At 38.9% G+C, this 14,592-nt stretch overlaps 1 protein-coding gene across 4 annotated transcripts in view; it reads left to right on the top strand.

The window, feature by feature from the left end:
* Nek5 (NIMA related kinase 5) overlaps window positions 1-14,306 on the top strand; it is a 57,152-nt gene extending 42,846 nt beyond the window's left edge. For 3 of the 4 annotated variants that reach the window (XM_078016067.1, XM_078016066.1, XM_078016069.1), the window contains 3 exons: window positions 4,865-5,002; window positions 7,473-7,581; window positions 13,652-14,306. In XM_078016067.1, the coding sequence (XP_077872193.1) occupies window positions 4,865-5,002; window positions 7,473-7,581; window positions 13,652-13,859 (455 nt within the window). In that variant the 3' untranslated portion in view covers window positions 13,860-14,306. The remainder of the gene's footprint in view (window positions 1-4,864; window positions 5,003-7,472; window positions 7,582-13,651) is intronic. The other variant, XM_078016068.1, reaches the window with a different exon arrangement.
* Window positions 14,307-14,592: the final 286 nt, after the last annotated feature.

Genomic DNA, 14,592 nt, shown 5'->3' with positions numbered 1-14,592 from the left:
CTAATCAAAAGGGATAAAGAGGGACACTACATACTGCTCAAGGGAACCATACACCAACAAGACATAACAATCATAAATATATATGCCCCAAATAATGGTGTGGCTGTGTTCATCAAGCAAACTCTCCTCAAGTTCAAGAGTCTAATAGACCACCATACAATAATCATGGGAGACTTCAACACACCTCTCTCACCACTGGACAGATCTTCCAAACAAAAGTTGAATAAGGAAACTATAGAACTCAATAACACTATTAACAACCTAGACTTAATTGACATATATAGACTATACCACCCAACATCAAGCAGTTACACTTTTTTCTCAGCAGCACATGGATCCTTCTCAAAAATAGATCATATATTATGTCACAGGGCAACTCTTAGACAATATAAAGGAGTAGAGATAATACCATGCATCTTATCTGATCATAATGGAATGAAACTGAAAATCAATGATAAAAGAAGGAAGGAAAAATCATGCATCACTTGGAGAATGAACAATAGGTTACTGAATGATCAATGGGTTTTAGAAGACATCAAGGAGGAAATTAAAAAATTCTTAGAGTTAAATGAAAACACAGACACAACATATCGGAATCTATGGGACACACTGAAAGCAGTTCTAAGAGGAAAATTCATTGCTTGGAGTTCATTCCTTAAAAAAAGAAAAAAACCAACAAATAAATGATCTCATACTTCATCTCAAAATCCTAGAAAAAGAAGAGCAAAACAACAGCAAAAGAAGTAGAAGGCAATAAATAATTAAAATCAGACTGAAATTAATGAAATCGAAACAAAAGAAACAATTGATAAAATTGACAAAACTAAAAGTTGGTTCTTTGAAAAAATAAATAAAATTGACAGACCCTTAGCCATGCTAGCGAAGAGAAGAAGAGAGAGAACTCAAATTACTAGCATACGGGATGAAAAAGGCAAGATCACAACAGACACTTCAGAAATACAGAAGATAATCAGAAATTATTTTGAATCCTTATACTCCAATAAAATAGAAGATAGTGAAGGCATCGATAAATTTCTTAAGTCATATAATCTGCCCAGATTGAGTCAGGAGGATATAGACAACCTAAACAGACCAATATCAATTGAGGAAATAGAAGAAACCATCAAAAGATTACCATCTAAGAAAAGCCCAGGACCGGATGGGTATACAGCAGAGTTTTACAAAACCTTTAAAGAGGAACTAATACCAATACTTTTCAAGCTATTTCAGGAAATAGAAAAAGAGGGAGAACTTCCAAATTCATTCTACGAGGCCAACATCACCCTGATTCCTAAACCAGACAAAGACACTTCAAAGAAAGAAAACTACAGACCAATATCTCTAATGAACCTAGATGCAAAAATCCTCAATAAAATTCTGGCGAATCGGATACAAAAACATATCAAAAAAATTGTGCACCATGATCAAGTAGGATTCATCCCTGGTATGCAAGGCTGGTTCAATATACGGAAATCAATAAATGTTATTCACCACATCAATAGACTTAAAAATAAGAACCATATGATCATCTCGATAGATGCGGAAAAAGCATTCGACAAAGTACAGCATCCCTTTATGTTCAAAACTCTTGAAAAACTAGGGATAACAGGAACATACCTCAACATTGTAAAAGCAATTTATGCTAAGCCTCAGGCTAGCATCATTCTGAATGGAGAAAAATTGAAGGCATTCCCTCTAAAATCTGGAACAAGACAGGGATGCCCTCTCTCACCACTTCTGTTCAACATAGTTCTCGAAACACTGGCCAGAGCAATTAGACAGATGAAAGAAATTAAAGGCATAAAAATAGGAAAAGAAGAACCTAAATTATCACTATTTGCAGATGACATGATTCTATACCTAGCAGACCCCAAAGGGTCTACAAAGAAAATATTAGAGCTAATAAATGAATTCAGCAAAGTGGCAGGTTATAAAATCAACACGCATAAATCAAAGGCATTCCTGTATATCAGCGACAAATCCTCTGAAATGGAAATGAGGACAACCACTCCGTTCACAATATCCTCAAAAAGAATAAAATACTTGGGAATCAACCTAACAAAAGAGGTGAAAGACTTATACAATGAAAACTACAGAACCCTAAAGAGAGAAATTGAAGAAGACCTTAGAAGATGGAAAAATATACCCTGTTCATGGATAGGCAGAACTAACATCATCAAAATGGCGATATTACCAAAAATTCTCTATAGGTTTAATGCAATGCCAATCAAAATCCCAACGGCATTTCTTGTAGAAATAGAGAAAGCAATCATGAAATTCATATGGGAGAATAAAAGACCCAGAATAGCAAAAAACAATACTAAGCAGGAAGTGTGAATCAGGTGGTATAGCGATTCCAGATTTCAAACTATACTACAGAGCAATAGTAACAAAAACAGCATGGTACTGGTACCAAAACAGGCGGGTGGACCAATGGTACAGAATAGAGGACACAGAAACCAACCCACAAAACTACAACTTTCTTATATTTGATAAAGGGGCTAAAAGCATGCAATGGAGGAAGGATAGCATCTTCAACAAATGGTGCTGGGAAAACTGGAAATCCATTTGCAGCAAAGTGAAACTGAATCCCTTTCTCTCGCCATGCACAAAAGTTAACTCAAAATGGATCAAGGAGCTTGATATCAAATCAGAGACACGGCATCTGATAGAAGAAAAAGTTGGCTACGACCTACATGCTGTGGGGTCGGGCTCCAAATTCCTCAATAGGACACCCATAGCACAAGAGTTAACATCTAGAATCAACAAATGGGTGGGACTTACTCAAACTAAAAAGTTTTTTCTCAGCAAAAGAAACAATAAGAGAGGTAAATAGGGAGCCTACATCATGGGAACAAATCTTTACTCCTCACACTTCAGATAGAGCCCTAATATCCAGAGTATATAAAGAACTCAGAAAATTAGACAATAAGATAACAAATAACCCAATCAACAAATGGGCCAACGACTTGAACAGACACTTCTCAGAGGAGGACATACAATCAATCAACAAGTACATGAAAAAATGCTCACCATCTCTAGCAGTCAGAGAAATGCAAATCAAAACCACCCTAAGATACCATCTCACTCCAGTAAGATTGGCAGCCATTATGAAGTCAAACAACAATAAGTGCTGGAGAGGATGCGGGGAAAAGGGTACACTTGTACATTGTTGGTAGGACTGCAAATTGGTGCAGCCAATTTGGAAAGCAGTATGGAGATTTCTTGGAAAGCTGGGAATGGAACCACCATTTGACCCAGCTATTCCCCTTCTGGGTCTATTCCCTAAAGACCTAAAAAGAGCATGCTACAGGGACACTGCTACATCGATGTTCATAGCAGCACAATTCACAATAGCAAGACTGTGGAACCAACCTAGATGCCCTTCAATAGACAAATGGATAAAAAAATGTGGCATTTATACACAATGGAGTATTACTCTGCATTGCAAAATGACAAAATCATAGAATTTGGTGGGAAATGGGTGGCATTAGAGCCGATCATGCTAAGCGAAGCTAGCCAAGCCCTAAAAAACAAATGCCAAATGTCCTCTTTGATATAAGGAGAGTAACTAAGAACAGACTAGGGAAGAAGAGCACGAGAAGAAGACCAACATTAAACAAGGATGAGAGGTGGGAGGGAAAGGGAGAGAGAAGGGAAATTGCATGGAAATGGAAGGAGACCCTCAGGGTTATACAAAATTACATACAAGAGGAAGTTAGGGGTAAGGGAAAAATTATACAAGGGGGAGGAATGAATTACAGTAGTGGGGGTAGAGAGAGAAGAGGGGAGGGGAGGGGAGGGGAGGGGGGATAGTAGAGGATAGGAAAGGCAGCAGAATACAACAGACATGAGTATATCAATATGTAAATCAATGGAAGTGTAACTGATGTGATTCTACAAGCTGTATACGGGGTAAAATGGGAGTTCATAACCCACTTGAATCAAAATGTGAAATATGATATATCAAGAACTATGTAATGTTTTGAACAACCAACAATAAAAAAAGAAAAATAAATAAACTGTGCTGTAAATTGAAATATGTAAGTATAGTTAGCTTTCTATGTCCTCAGATTCAACTAACCTCAGAAGAAAACTATTCAGAAAAAATCTTGCATCTATACTGAACATGTACAAACTATTTTTCTTGTCATTATTCCCTAAACAATAAAGTATAACAACTATTTATATCATATTAGGTATTTTAAGTCATCTAGAGATGATTTAAAGTATATGGGAGGATTTGCATAGGTCCTGTGCAAATACTGTACCGTTATATAAGGCACTTGAACTCTGCAGATTTTTATAACCTTGAGGCCTAAAATCAATCCCTCTTGGATCCCAAGGGATGAGTGTATATCCACTGAAGTAAATGTAAGTGAATTGACTATTGACTATTTGATAAGACAACTGATCTAACAGGACATTGAAAGTACAACTTAAAATAAGCAAATAGATTTTTTTTTTTTGTACCAGGGATTGAACTCAAGGGCACTTGACTACTGAGCCACATCCCCAGCCCTATTTTGCATTTTATTTAGAGACAGGGTCTCACTGACTTGCTTAGTGCCTCAGCATTGTTGAGGCTGGCTTTGAACTCACGATCCTCTAGTCTCAGACTCCTGAGCTGCTGGGATTATAGGCATGCGCCACCATGCCCAGCTAGATTAGAATTTTTATCACAACAAAAAGACAGTTTACAACCCCCAACTAAAAAGACTCTTCTACCCATCAGCTATGTTTTCTGTAGGTTTTTTATTTAAAAAAATAAGGGGTGAAATTAATCTAAGGTTCTAATATTCTGTGACTTCATAAAAACTCAAATAAAAAGCATTTTTATTTTTAATAATGGTTTCCTCTTTAGATGGCCAAGTTATTGTGACTGAAGGTGTTTCAGAAAATAGGAAGCAGTGGCAGCAGGAAGCACCAGGGACTTTAATGGATGCTTTGGCAGCAGCACCTCTTACAAGCAGCTCATTTTCTGCCAGTGAAGGAGAGCCTGGTATGCACTTAATTTTTAACTACATAACAGTTCCCTGAGAAATTTTGTCAAAGATTTGTAGGTGCAGAAAGTGGATAACGATTCCTTCAACCTGGAGAGGAGATTGAGAGGAGATCCATCCTTTTTAGGAGCCAATTTGTTTTGTCTAAGCGAATCCCAAATACTATTAACAAATGACATGAACTTCCAAGGACAGTGGCATCATTTTCTTTAACATAACCAGCTGACAGCTGATGCCAAGTGCCAGCAGCTCTGAAGCTGATGATCTAGTATTGCTTAGCTTTACCTGAGAGAGAGACAGTTTATGTCTGACTGTTTTGCAGGGGGACTCATGACTATCCTTTGGCAATAAAATTCTTCTGGATGTAGTTTGTTTTGTTTTGTCTTCAATTTTTAGCAAGATTTTGCTCTTTTTTTTTGATCTGGAGTCTTACATGGTGCCCAGACTGGCTTCAAACTTCTGGGTTTATATGATCTTCCTGCTTAAAAGGCTTATTATTTAATTGCTTTTTAGATTTATTACTAAGCCATTTCTTCTCCATCAATACATAAATATCATTACCTGTATCCTTTGACTGTTTTATGATTTTTATACTATGATGGTATAAATTCCTTTTGTAAAATTTTAGAGGTACTGGGGTTGTGGGTCAGTGGTAGAGCACTTGCTTAGCACATGTGAGGCACTGAGCTTGATTCTCAGTACCACATAAAATAAATAAGTAAATAAAGGCACTGTGTCCATCTATAACTAAAAAAAAAAATTTTAAAAAATTTAAAGGATTTTGAGTGTGAATGAAAGAGAAATAATAGCTCATTTTCTGTCAGTGAAGGAGAGCCTGGTATGCACTTAATTTTTAACTACATACATTTACTTTTATAATACCATAAAAGTTATTTTTCATGGGTTTTACTCCTTGCAAGAGAATCTTGTTGGTGTGGGGGATCAAACCCAGGACCTTGCAAATGCTGAGACACACTGAGACACACCGCTGAGCTTACCTTCAGCCTGTTTGCAGTATAATGGCAGGCAGCACTGAATATTTGTTACGAGTGGTCACTGTACTTAGACAGAATGGGAATAACTTCTGGCTCTCCTGCTGCCAATAAGATAACCAGTCTTATCTTCCATTTCCTCATTTGTAAAATCAGAGTTATGGAAATGTCAACTTCAATGGATTGTTTTAAATATTAAATGAGATAATGCATGTAAAATGTCTAGAAAGTTACCTAAATGTAATAAATTATAGCTTTTTTAAAAAAAAATTTATTTAGAGACAGGGTCTCTCTGAGTTGCTTAGGGACTCATGAAATTGCTGAGGTTGGCTTTGAACTCGCAATCCTCCTGCCTCACCTCCTGAGCTGCTGGGATTACAGCTAAATTATAGATTTTAAAATAGTGGTTTTACGGGCTGGGGATGCAGTTCACTGAGAGAGTGCTTGTCTAGCATATGCAAGGCCCTGGGTTCAGTCCTCAGTACTGCAAAAACAAACAAAAAATAAAACAAAATAGAGATTTTATTCAGCCATAAAAAATGAAATTATGTAATTTTCAGGAAAATGGATGGAACTTGAGAACATTATGTTAAGCAAACCAAGCCAAACTCAGAAAATCAAGGGTCGTGTGTTTTCTTTCATATATGAAAGCTAGAGAGAAAAAAGGGGGAAAAAGGTGTGTGTGTGAGGTCTTATGAAAACCAAAGGGATTTCAGTGGGATTTCAGATAGGGAGGACGACATTTGTGTTCCCCGCCATAGTCTGCTCTTAAGGTATAAAAGGGAATTTCAGAGTCTCCTCCTGTACCTGGATGGGCAAGTTTTTCCTGTAAGTCAAACGAGTAGCATCCCCCCCCCCCAAAAAAAAAAAAACCAAAGCAAATTACCATATTGAAGGCGTCTGATTCTCTTAGCCCCAATGATATTACACCCAAAGTAGGAGAGCTGGATCATGTGATAGTTCTATTTTTAGGCTTTTGACTGTTTCCCATAGCAGCTGCATCATTTTACAATGCCACCAACAGTGCACAAAAGTTCCAATATTTCCACATCCTCACAGACACATGTTCATTTCTGCTTTTTAATGGGGTCATCCAAATGGAGATGAGGTAATATTTCACTGTGGTTTTGATTTTAATTTCCCTGATGGTAAATGATATGGAACATCTTTCCATATATTTGTCATGGTAGGGGACAGAGAGATCGACATAGCCCCTTAGCTCTTCTTTTTCCTCTCTCTTTTTTTGAGACAGGGTCTCACTAAGTTGTCAAGCTGGCCTTGAGCTTGTGATCCTTCTGCCCAGTCCCCTGAGTAACTGGGATGACAGGTGTGTGCCACTGCGCCTGGCTCTTATTCTGCTTAAATGGAGATGATTAAAGGTTCATGGTTCAATATACAACTGTAGGGTTTTTGTTGTATATCGCTCATCAAGTGTATAGGCTGAGCTGCTTTAATTTTGCTGTCATTTCGTTTACAGTAGGAACATTAAAACAATGGCTTCCTAAAGAAGAAGAGGGGAAGGTGGGAATGTCCTCTGGCATTGAAGTAGATGAGGAACAACTGGAACCAGGCTCTGATGATGATACGTAAGTAGGCCCTACAACCATGGATTTGACTTCACTCGGGTTTGGAGTTTGAATCACAATGCTTGGATGGTTGGGAGACGTTTTCATTGAGAGACTAAAATTGGGGCTGGAAATATAGCTCAGTGGTAGAATGCCTGTCTAGCATGAGTGAGGTTCTGAGTTCAGTCCTTAGTAGGAAAAAAAAAAATCTTGAGAAACTGACATTAAGGAATAGTAATACTCCTGGTATCTCTAAAACACTATAGAGCTGGGTACAGTGGTACAGACCAGGTACTCAGAAAGCTGAGGCAGGAGGATTGCAAGTTTGAGACTAGCCTGAGCAATTTAGCCAAAACCTGTCTTAAAATAAAAAACAAAAAGGACTGGGGATGTAGTTTAGCGGTAGAGAACTTACCTAGAATGTGTGAGGCCCTGAGCTCAATCCCTGGTACAACAAAAACAAAAACCACTCTGGCGTTATAAACATTGTATTTTTTTTTTCTACCAAAGCTCTGCTGAAGAGGAACTCACAATTTAAAATTTAAAAATAGAATCTAGCACAGTAGCACAGGCCTGTAACCCAGCTACTTGGGAGGCTGAGGTGGGAAGATTCCTTGAACCCAGCAGTTCAAGGCCAGCCTGGGGGCGGTATCACAAAACCCTTTCTCAACCAACAAAGCAGAAACTTGGAATCTGCTAGAGAAAATAGTAACACAAGTTGATTAAGACCATAAATATTCAGATAATATAATTATCCTATGAAGATTTTAATACTAAACATTTAAAATCATTCAATTAAAATAATTAGGAGGCTGGAGATGTAGCTTAGCATGCACAAGAACCTGGGATTCAATCCCCTGCACCACCACTACCAACAACAAAAGAAACAAGAGGAAAAAAAGAAAAAACAATCCCTCAATGAAGAACAGGAAAATTGCCTTGTCTGGACTGCTATAACAAAATACCTTGGACCAGGTAACTTACAAATACAGATACTTACTTACTGTCCTAGGTGTCAGTAAATCCAAGATGAGGCATTCAGCAGATTCCATATCTGGTCGGGGCTAGTTTTGGGGATCATAGATAACACCTTTTAGTTGTGCTCTCACATGGTGGAGGTCAACGAGCTGCCCCAGGTCTCTTTTACAAAAGCACTAACCCCATTCATTGGGGCTTTACCTTCATGACCTCATCACTTCTTAAAGGCCCTATCTCTTAAAACTATCACATGGGAGGTCTGGGTTCTGAATTTTAGGGGGATGCAAACATTCAAATCACAGGAAAAATTTTGATAATTAACTAACTAGAACTTCTGGAAATTTAAAAAATTCTCTAGGTAGAAATTAAAATTTAAGCCCCAGGGGCTGGGAAGTTATAGCTCTGTGAGAGAGTGCTTGCCTAGCAATCTGAAGACCCTAGGTTCCATCCCCAGCAGCATAAAAAGTCAAAAAACCAAAATTCAACAAATAAGCAAATACCTGAATAGATATAGTTAATGAAGGAATTAGTAAATGGAAGACAGGTCTGAGGAAAAAAGTTTTCTACAGCAATAAGATATAAAACTATTAGATCACTAAAAGGACCAAATAAACTTGAATCATATATATAGGAAAAATAAATACTTTTAAAGAGAAGAAGAAAAATATCAATAGGACAAATAGTTGAGCCACCACAAAAGAAAGGAATGGTTATTTTTCTCTCTTAAGAAATAAAGAGCCTCACCACCATTTGACCCATTTATCCAACTCCTTGATATATACCCAAAGGACTTAAAATCAGCTGGTAAATTGATGGAACTGGAGAATATCATACTAAGTGAAATAAGCCAATTCCTCAAATCCAAAGACTGAATGTTCTCTCTAACACACAATAAGGGGGAGGGGAGGGAAGAATAGAATTTCACTAGATTAGACAAAGGCAAATGAAGGGAAGGGAGGGGGGATAGGAAGAAGAACGACAGAATGAATTGGACATAACTTTACTGTGTTCATATATGAATATACAATCAGTGTAACTCCACATCATCAACCACAAGAATGGGATCCTAATTAGAATAAGTTAAACTCCATGAATACATCAAAACACACTCCACATTATATACACCTAAAAAGAACCAACAAAAAAATAAAAAAGAAATAAAGAGCCTGCATTAGAAGACTTACATCTGATGATACACAACTCAGAGAAGTTGCAACCAAAATAAACAACAAAGGATAGGTCCATAAAATGAAGAATACACACAAAGAAGTCACCCCGTGGAAAGCCATGCAAAGTCCATGAATGATCACTGAAGGAGAGCCCAGGGCAAGACATGAAGCTAGACAGTCCTCATCAGCAACTGGGGAATTCACATCAAAACACCCAGACATGGCAAGAGTGACCACACAAAGTGCTTCGAGGTGTTGGGAAAGACTGGCTTTTCCTGGGGGCGAGTGCAGGACATGAATTGGAAACTGAACATTCACCATTCCACATTATCCGTTCTCTAGCTCCTCATACCATGTGCCCAAGGAGATACGCAGGAGGACATGAGTTGCCAGATGACAGGGAGACCGCAGTGTCCCTCTAAATGGGAATGCAGTGTAGTTGTATTAGCTGGTGAGCCAGGATTCCCTTAAAGCCAAGAGGCTCATTTCTCTATCACACAGCATCCTCATGTGCAAAGACAGCTGGGTTCTGCAGCAAGGCTCAGTCTAGTGTTCTTCTCTCTACAGAGTCCTTCTTCTGTCCCTCACATCACTGCCATCTATGGAGCCCAGCAAGGCAGCTGTAGGCCCAGCTGTAGGTCAAGGTGTAGACAGAATAAGAGGTTGACAATGGCATCAGATAGACTTGATCCAATGCAGCTTATGTCCAGTACGTGCCGCAGTCTGGCTGGGCACAAATCACGAGCCACTCAAGAGAAACAAACTATTTCTGAACTCCACCAGCACACTCCACACACGCTCCCGGGGACGCCAGGCGGCTCCTCCAGGAACCACCAACCGGAAGTCCCTCCTCCGGCATTTCCCCAACCAATGGGAACTCTTCAGGAATCCCTGTGAGAGCTCAACTGGAACTCAACTGGAACTCTGTAAGAACTCAAAAGTCATCATCTTAATGGCTTGCTGGCGTCACCTCTCAACCACTACTTCTGGCAAAAATGCCATGCGTCATCCCAACTCGGGCTATGGCCCTCAACAAGTGCGGTCAGATTTGAGTGGGAATAGATGGCAGGCTCTGCTGCAGTGGTCCATTCAGAGATGGAGAAACTGTCAGTTAAAGGGAGCTGGATCTGCAGGCATCAGTTGAAATGAACCTCCATGATGGAGTGAGTGGAGCTCAGCGGAAAAGCAAAGGCAGAGAGCACACTGCGTAGCAGTCCGGCACACACATTGTCAACATGCAAGTTTATAACAAAATACAACTTATAATTTTATGAAAAATGTGAAAGAATGTTAAGAGGCATGAAGGTCCAATATATGTGAAAAAAGAGTTCTCAAAGAAGAGAGTGAGGAAAAAGCAATATTTATTTATTTTTAAATATTTATTTATTTTTGTTTTCGGCAGACACAACATCTTTGTTTGTATGTGGTGCTGAGGATTGAACCTGGGTCGCATGCATGCCAGGGGAGCACGCTACCGCTTGAGCCACATCCCCAGCCCCGAAAAAGCAATATTTAAAGCAACGATAGCTGTGAACTTTTTTGCAATTTTTATTTGATTACATGATTTTGTTTCTGCAGTGCTGGGGATTGAACCAGGGCCTTACACATCCTAAGCAAGTACTATACCACTGAGTATACCCCAGCCTCACTTTTCATCATCATTGAGCACATGAATCATCAGATATGGGAAATAAAACAATTACCAAGCAGTAATGATGAAAAGAAACCCATTCCTAGATTCTTCACACTTTAAATTATTTTTAAATTTTTTTTTAGTTGTACATGGACACAATACCTTTGTTTTATTTATTTACTTTTATGTGATGCTGAGGATCGAATCCAGGGCCTCGCATGTGCTAGGCAAGCGCTCTATCACTGAGCCACAACCCCAGCCCCCACACACTTTAAATTATAAAGGAACGAAGACAAAGGGGAAATCTTTTGTAAACCACATACCTTAGAATGATAACTTGATAAGTGGGAGCTGTCAAATTTATGGATCCCTCCTTTTTTAAGGATTCATGTTAAATTTGTGGTCTCTGGGTTCAGTGGAGTCCTTTGCAATGCCTCACAATCCCTTGCCTGGTCAGTGTCCTTCCCTGTGGCACAGCTAGTGTGAACCCTCATCCTTGCACACCCACTCCTGACCATCCTGCTCTCATCCTGCGACAGTGCCTGATACAGACTTCACAAGACCACTGTGCGGTTTATAGGTGGAGTCACCAGAGTTTCCCAGCTCTGGAACTTCTCTGTATTCACACGAGTCCTGCTTCCCTTCTTTCCTGCTCATTGTCACCACCTTCTTGTCCCGTTGCTTTCTCAGTCCATTGTACATTGGCCCCTGCTGCCTGGCACTGTTCTGGAATATGCTCTCAGAGGTGGTCTGTTACCGTATCACCCAGGCGGGACATCATTTCTCAACCCTCATCTCCTCTGGCTTCTCCTTGGCTTCCTTACTCTTATTCTTGGCTCTTACCAGCTCTGTCTCCTTCACCTGCTGCTGAAATATTAGCGTTCTTCAAGGTTATTTTCTTGGTCTCCTATTCTTTCCCTTTCTAAAAACCTTGGTGTTGCAGTCTTCCACACAATTTCAATTCCTGGCTCTTCTGACTACAGTCATGGGTCACTTACTGACGGGCAGCTCTGGGAAATACATGCTGTTGGGCGATTTCATCTTTGTGCAAACATGATGTAGTGCAGTTACACAACCCTGAGGTGAAGGTCGGCGAAGGTCACTTGAGGTTACTCAACCTGGCCCCTTGATGCCATCAAGAGATGCAGTAAACAAGAGATACAAAAGGCTGCTGACAGGGTAACACATTAAATGATATATGATAAAAAGTACAGTAAATTCACAACCCAGTCGCGTAGTTACTTGTCAGTATCAAGTATTAACAAGATTATTATATCATTATATCACATATATATATAGTTTTATATCATTATTAAGTATTATATGTGTCACACCTTTTGTAGTAAGTATGTACACCAGCAACACCACAGACAGGTACATGATATGCATCATTCCGAGGCCATAGGAATTTCTCAGCTCCACTCTAATCTCGTGGGACCACTGTTGCCTATGCAGTCCATCATTGACAGAGACGTTGTTATGTAGTGAGTGACTGTGGTGCCTCTGAATGAGCTACATTCCCATGCCCTTTTAAAATCTTTATTTTGGGATGGGGGTATTGCTAAGTGCTGAGGCTGGCCTTGAACTTGCGATCTTCCTGCCTCAGCCTTCTTAGTCACTGGGTTTATAGGTGTATGCCACCATGCCGACTATGCTCTTTATATCCTATGATGGCCTTTTTATATAAAATTCTTAGCCTGGTGTCATAAAATGATGCTGAAACCCCGTGCATGTTTTTCAACCTCTCCCAAGCCCCAATTTCTTATCTATAATTTGATAAGAATGTCTACCTTAAGCTATTAGTATTTAAATGAAATGTAGTGTGTGATAGTTCCCAAGGTCAGGGACTGGCATATGTGTACCAGGAACTAATATGTACAGAAGTTTTATTTTGTGTTGTTTCTTTCTCTTCCTCTTCTCTTCATCATAGTTGTGGTGGATACTAATAGATACAGTAATGGTTATTGAATGCAAATCCACCAGAGGACTGGTTCTCCCAATGTTGGTTGGTTGTCACCCTTAGGAAATCCAAACTGATACAATAAGTAATTTATTACCTGAGTGAAATGCAACTTTCATATTATTCATATTATTCAATTTGGAGTAGGCAATGAAAAAGGAAACTAGTTTTTTTTTTCTTAATCTTTATTTTTATTTTTGTGTGGTGCTGAGGATGGAACCCAGGGCCTTGCATGTGCTAGGCAAGCGTTCTACTGCTGAGCCACAACCCCAGCCCTGGGAAACTAGTTTTCATATTAGTGCTTTTATAACACAATGTTGATTTGTTTTATTTTACTGTTTATTATTTCAGAAATTTTGAAGAGTCTGAAGATGAGTTGAGAAACGAAGTAGTAGAATCCCTAGAAAAACTCACTACTTCCAAAGAAGTAAAAAGGGAAGAGGTTTCCAGTTCCTTTAAGGATGTTGAAAAACCAGGAGAAAGAGAAAGGATTAGCATGCTGAAATCTGAAGAATTAAATGAAGGTCTGGAGGCTGTTTCTAGTCCAACTAATGACTGAATTAGCATTATTTATGAACACAAAGGAACATCAACAGCCAGTCAAAATATACAAGTGTGATTATTATCCTTTTTCTTTCTTTTTTCTTTTTTGTGCTGTTGGGGACTGATGGCCTTTGTCTTAAATAGTAAATTAGCATCTATTTACTGTAGTATCTGTTTGGGTGCAAATAAAAAATATTCATTTATTTGTTAAGAGTTTTCCAGTTATCCCAAGCACTTATTTTTATTTCAATTTAGATAATAGAACTTTATATTAATTAATACCTTTACTTTAAAATTTCTATTAAGAAATTTTGAGATAATGTATGTGCTAGGCAGAATAATGCAACTCAACGCCCTCCTCTAGACGACGTCACGTCCTCGTCTCTGGAATTTGTGAATATGTTGTTACCTGGCAGAGGGAAATTGAGGTGGCAGAGGGAATTAAATTCTAACGTAATTCTAATGTGATTCTTGCTATGTTGGTCTTCTGTCAGCGAACAAGAGGAAAAAGACATGTTATATTAATTATATACTAAATAACTTTTATTGAGTTTTTAGTAGTTTTAAGTGTATAGGTTATAAACTTCAAGTGTGTGCTCTCCTACTGAGCTAGATTCCCAAACCCTTTTAAAAATTTTGAGACAGGTCTTGCTAAATTGAGGCTGGACTCAAACTTGTGATCCTCTGGTCTCAGCCTCCGAGCACTGGGATTACAGGTGTGTGCCACTGTGCTTGGCATGGTCTTTATA

Source organism: Ictidomys tridecemlineatus, chromosome 6 (genome assembly GCF_052094955.1).
Source record: "Ictidomys tridecemlineatus isolate mIctTri1 chromosome 6, mIctTri1.hap1, whole genome shotgun sequence".
In the NCBI taxonomy this organism is placed as follows: domain Eukaryota; kingdom Metazoa; phylum Chordata; class Mammalia; order Rodentia; family Sciuridae; genus Ictidomys; species Ictidomys tridecemlineatus.
This window is presented reverse-complemented; position numbering and strand designations above follow the sequence as displayed.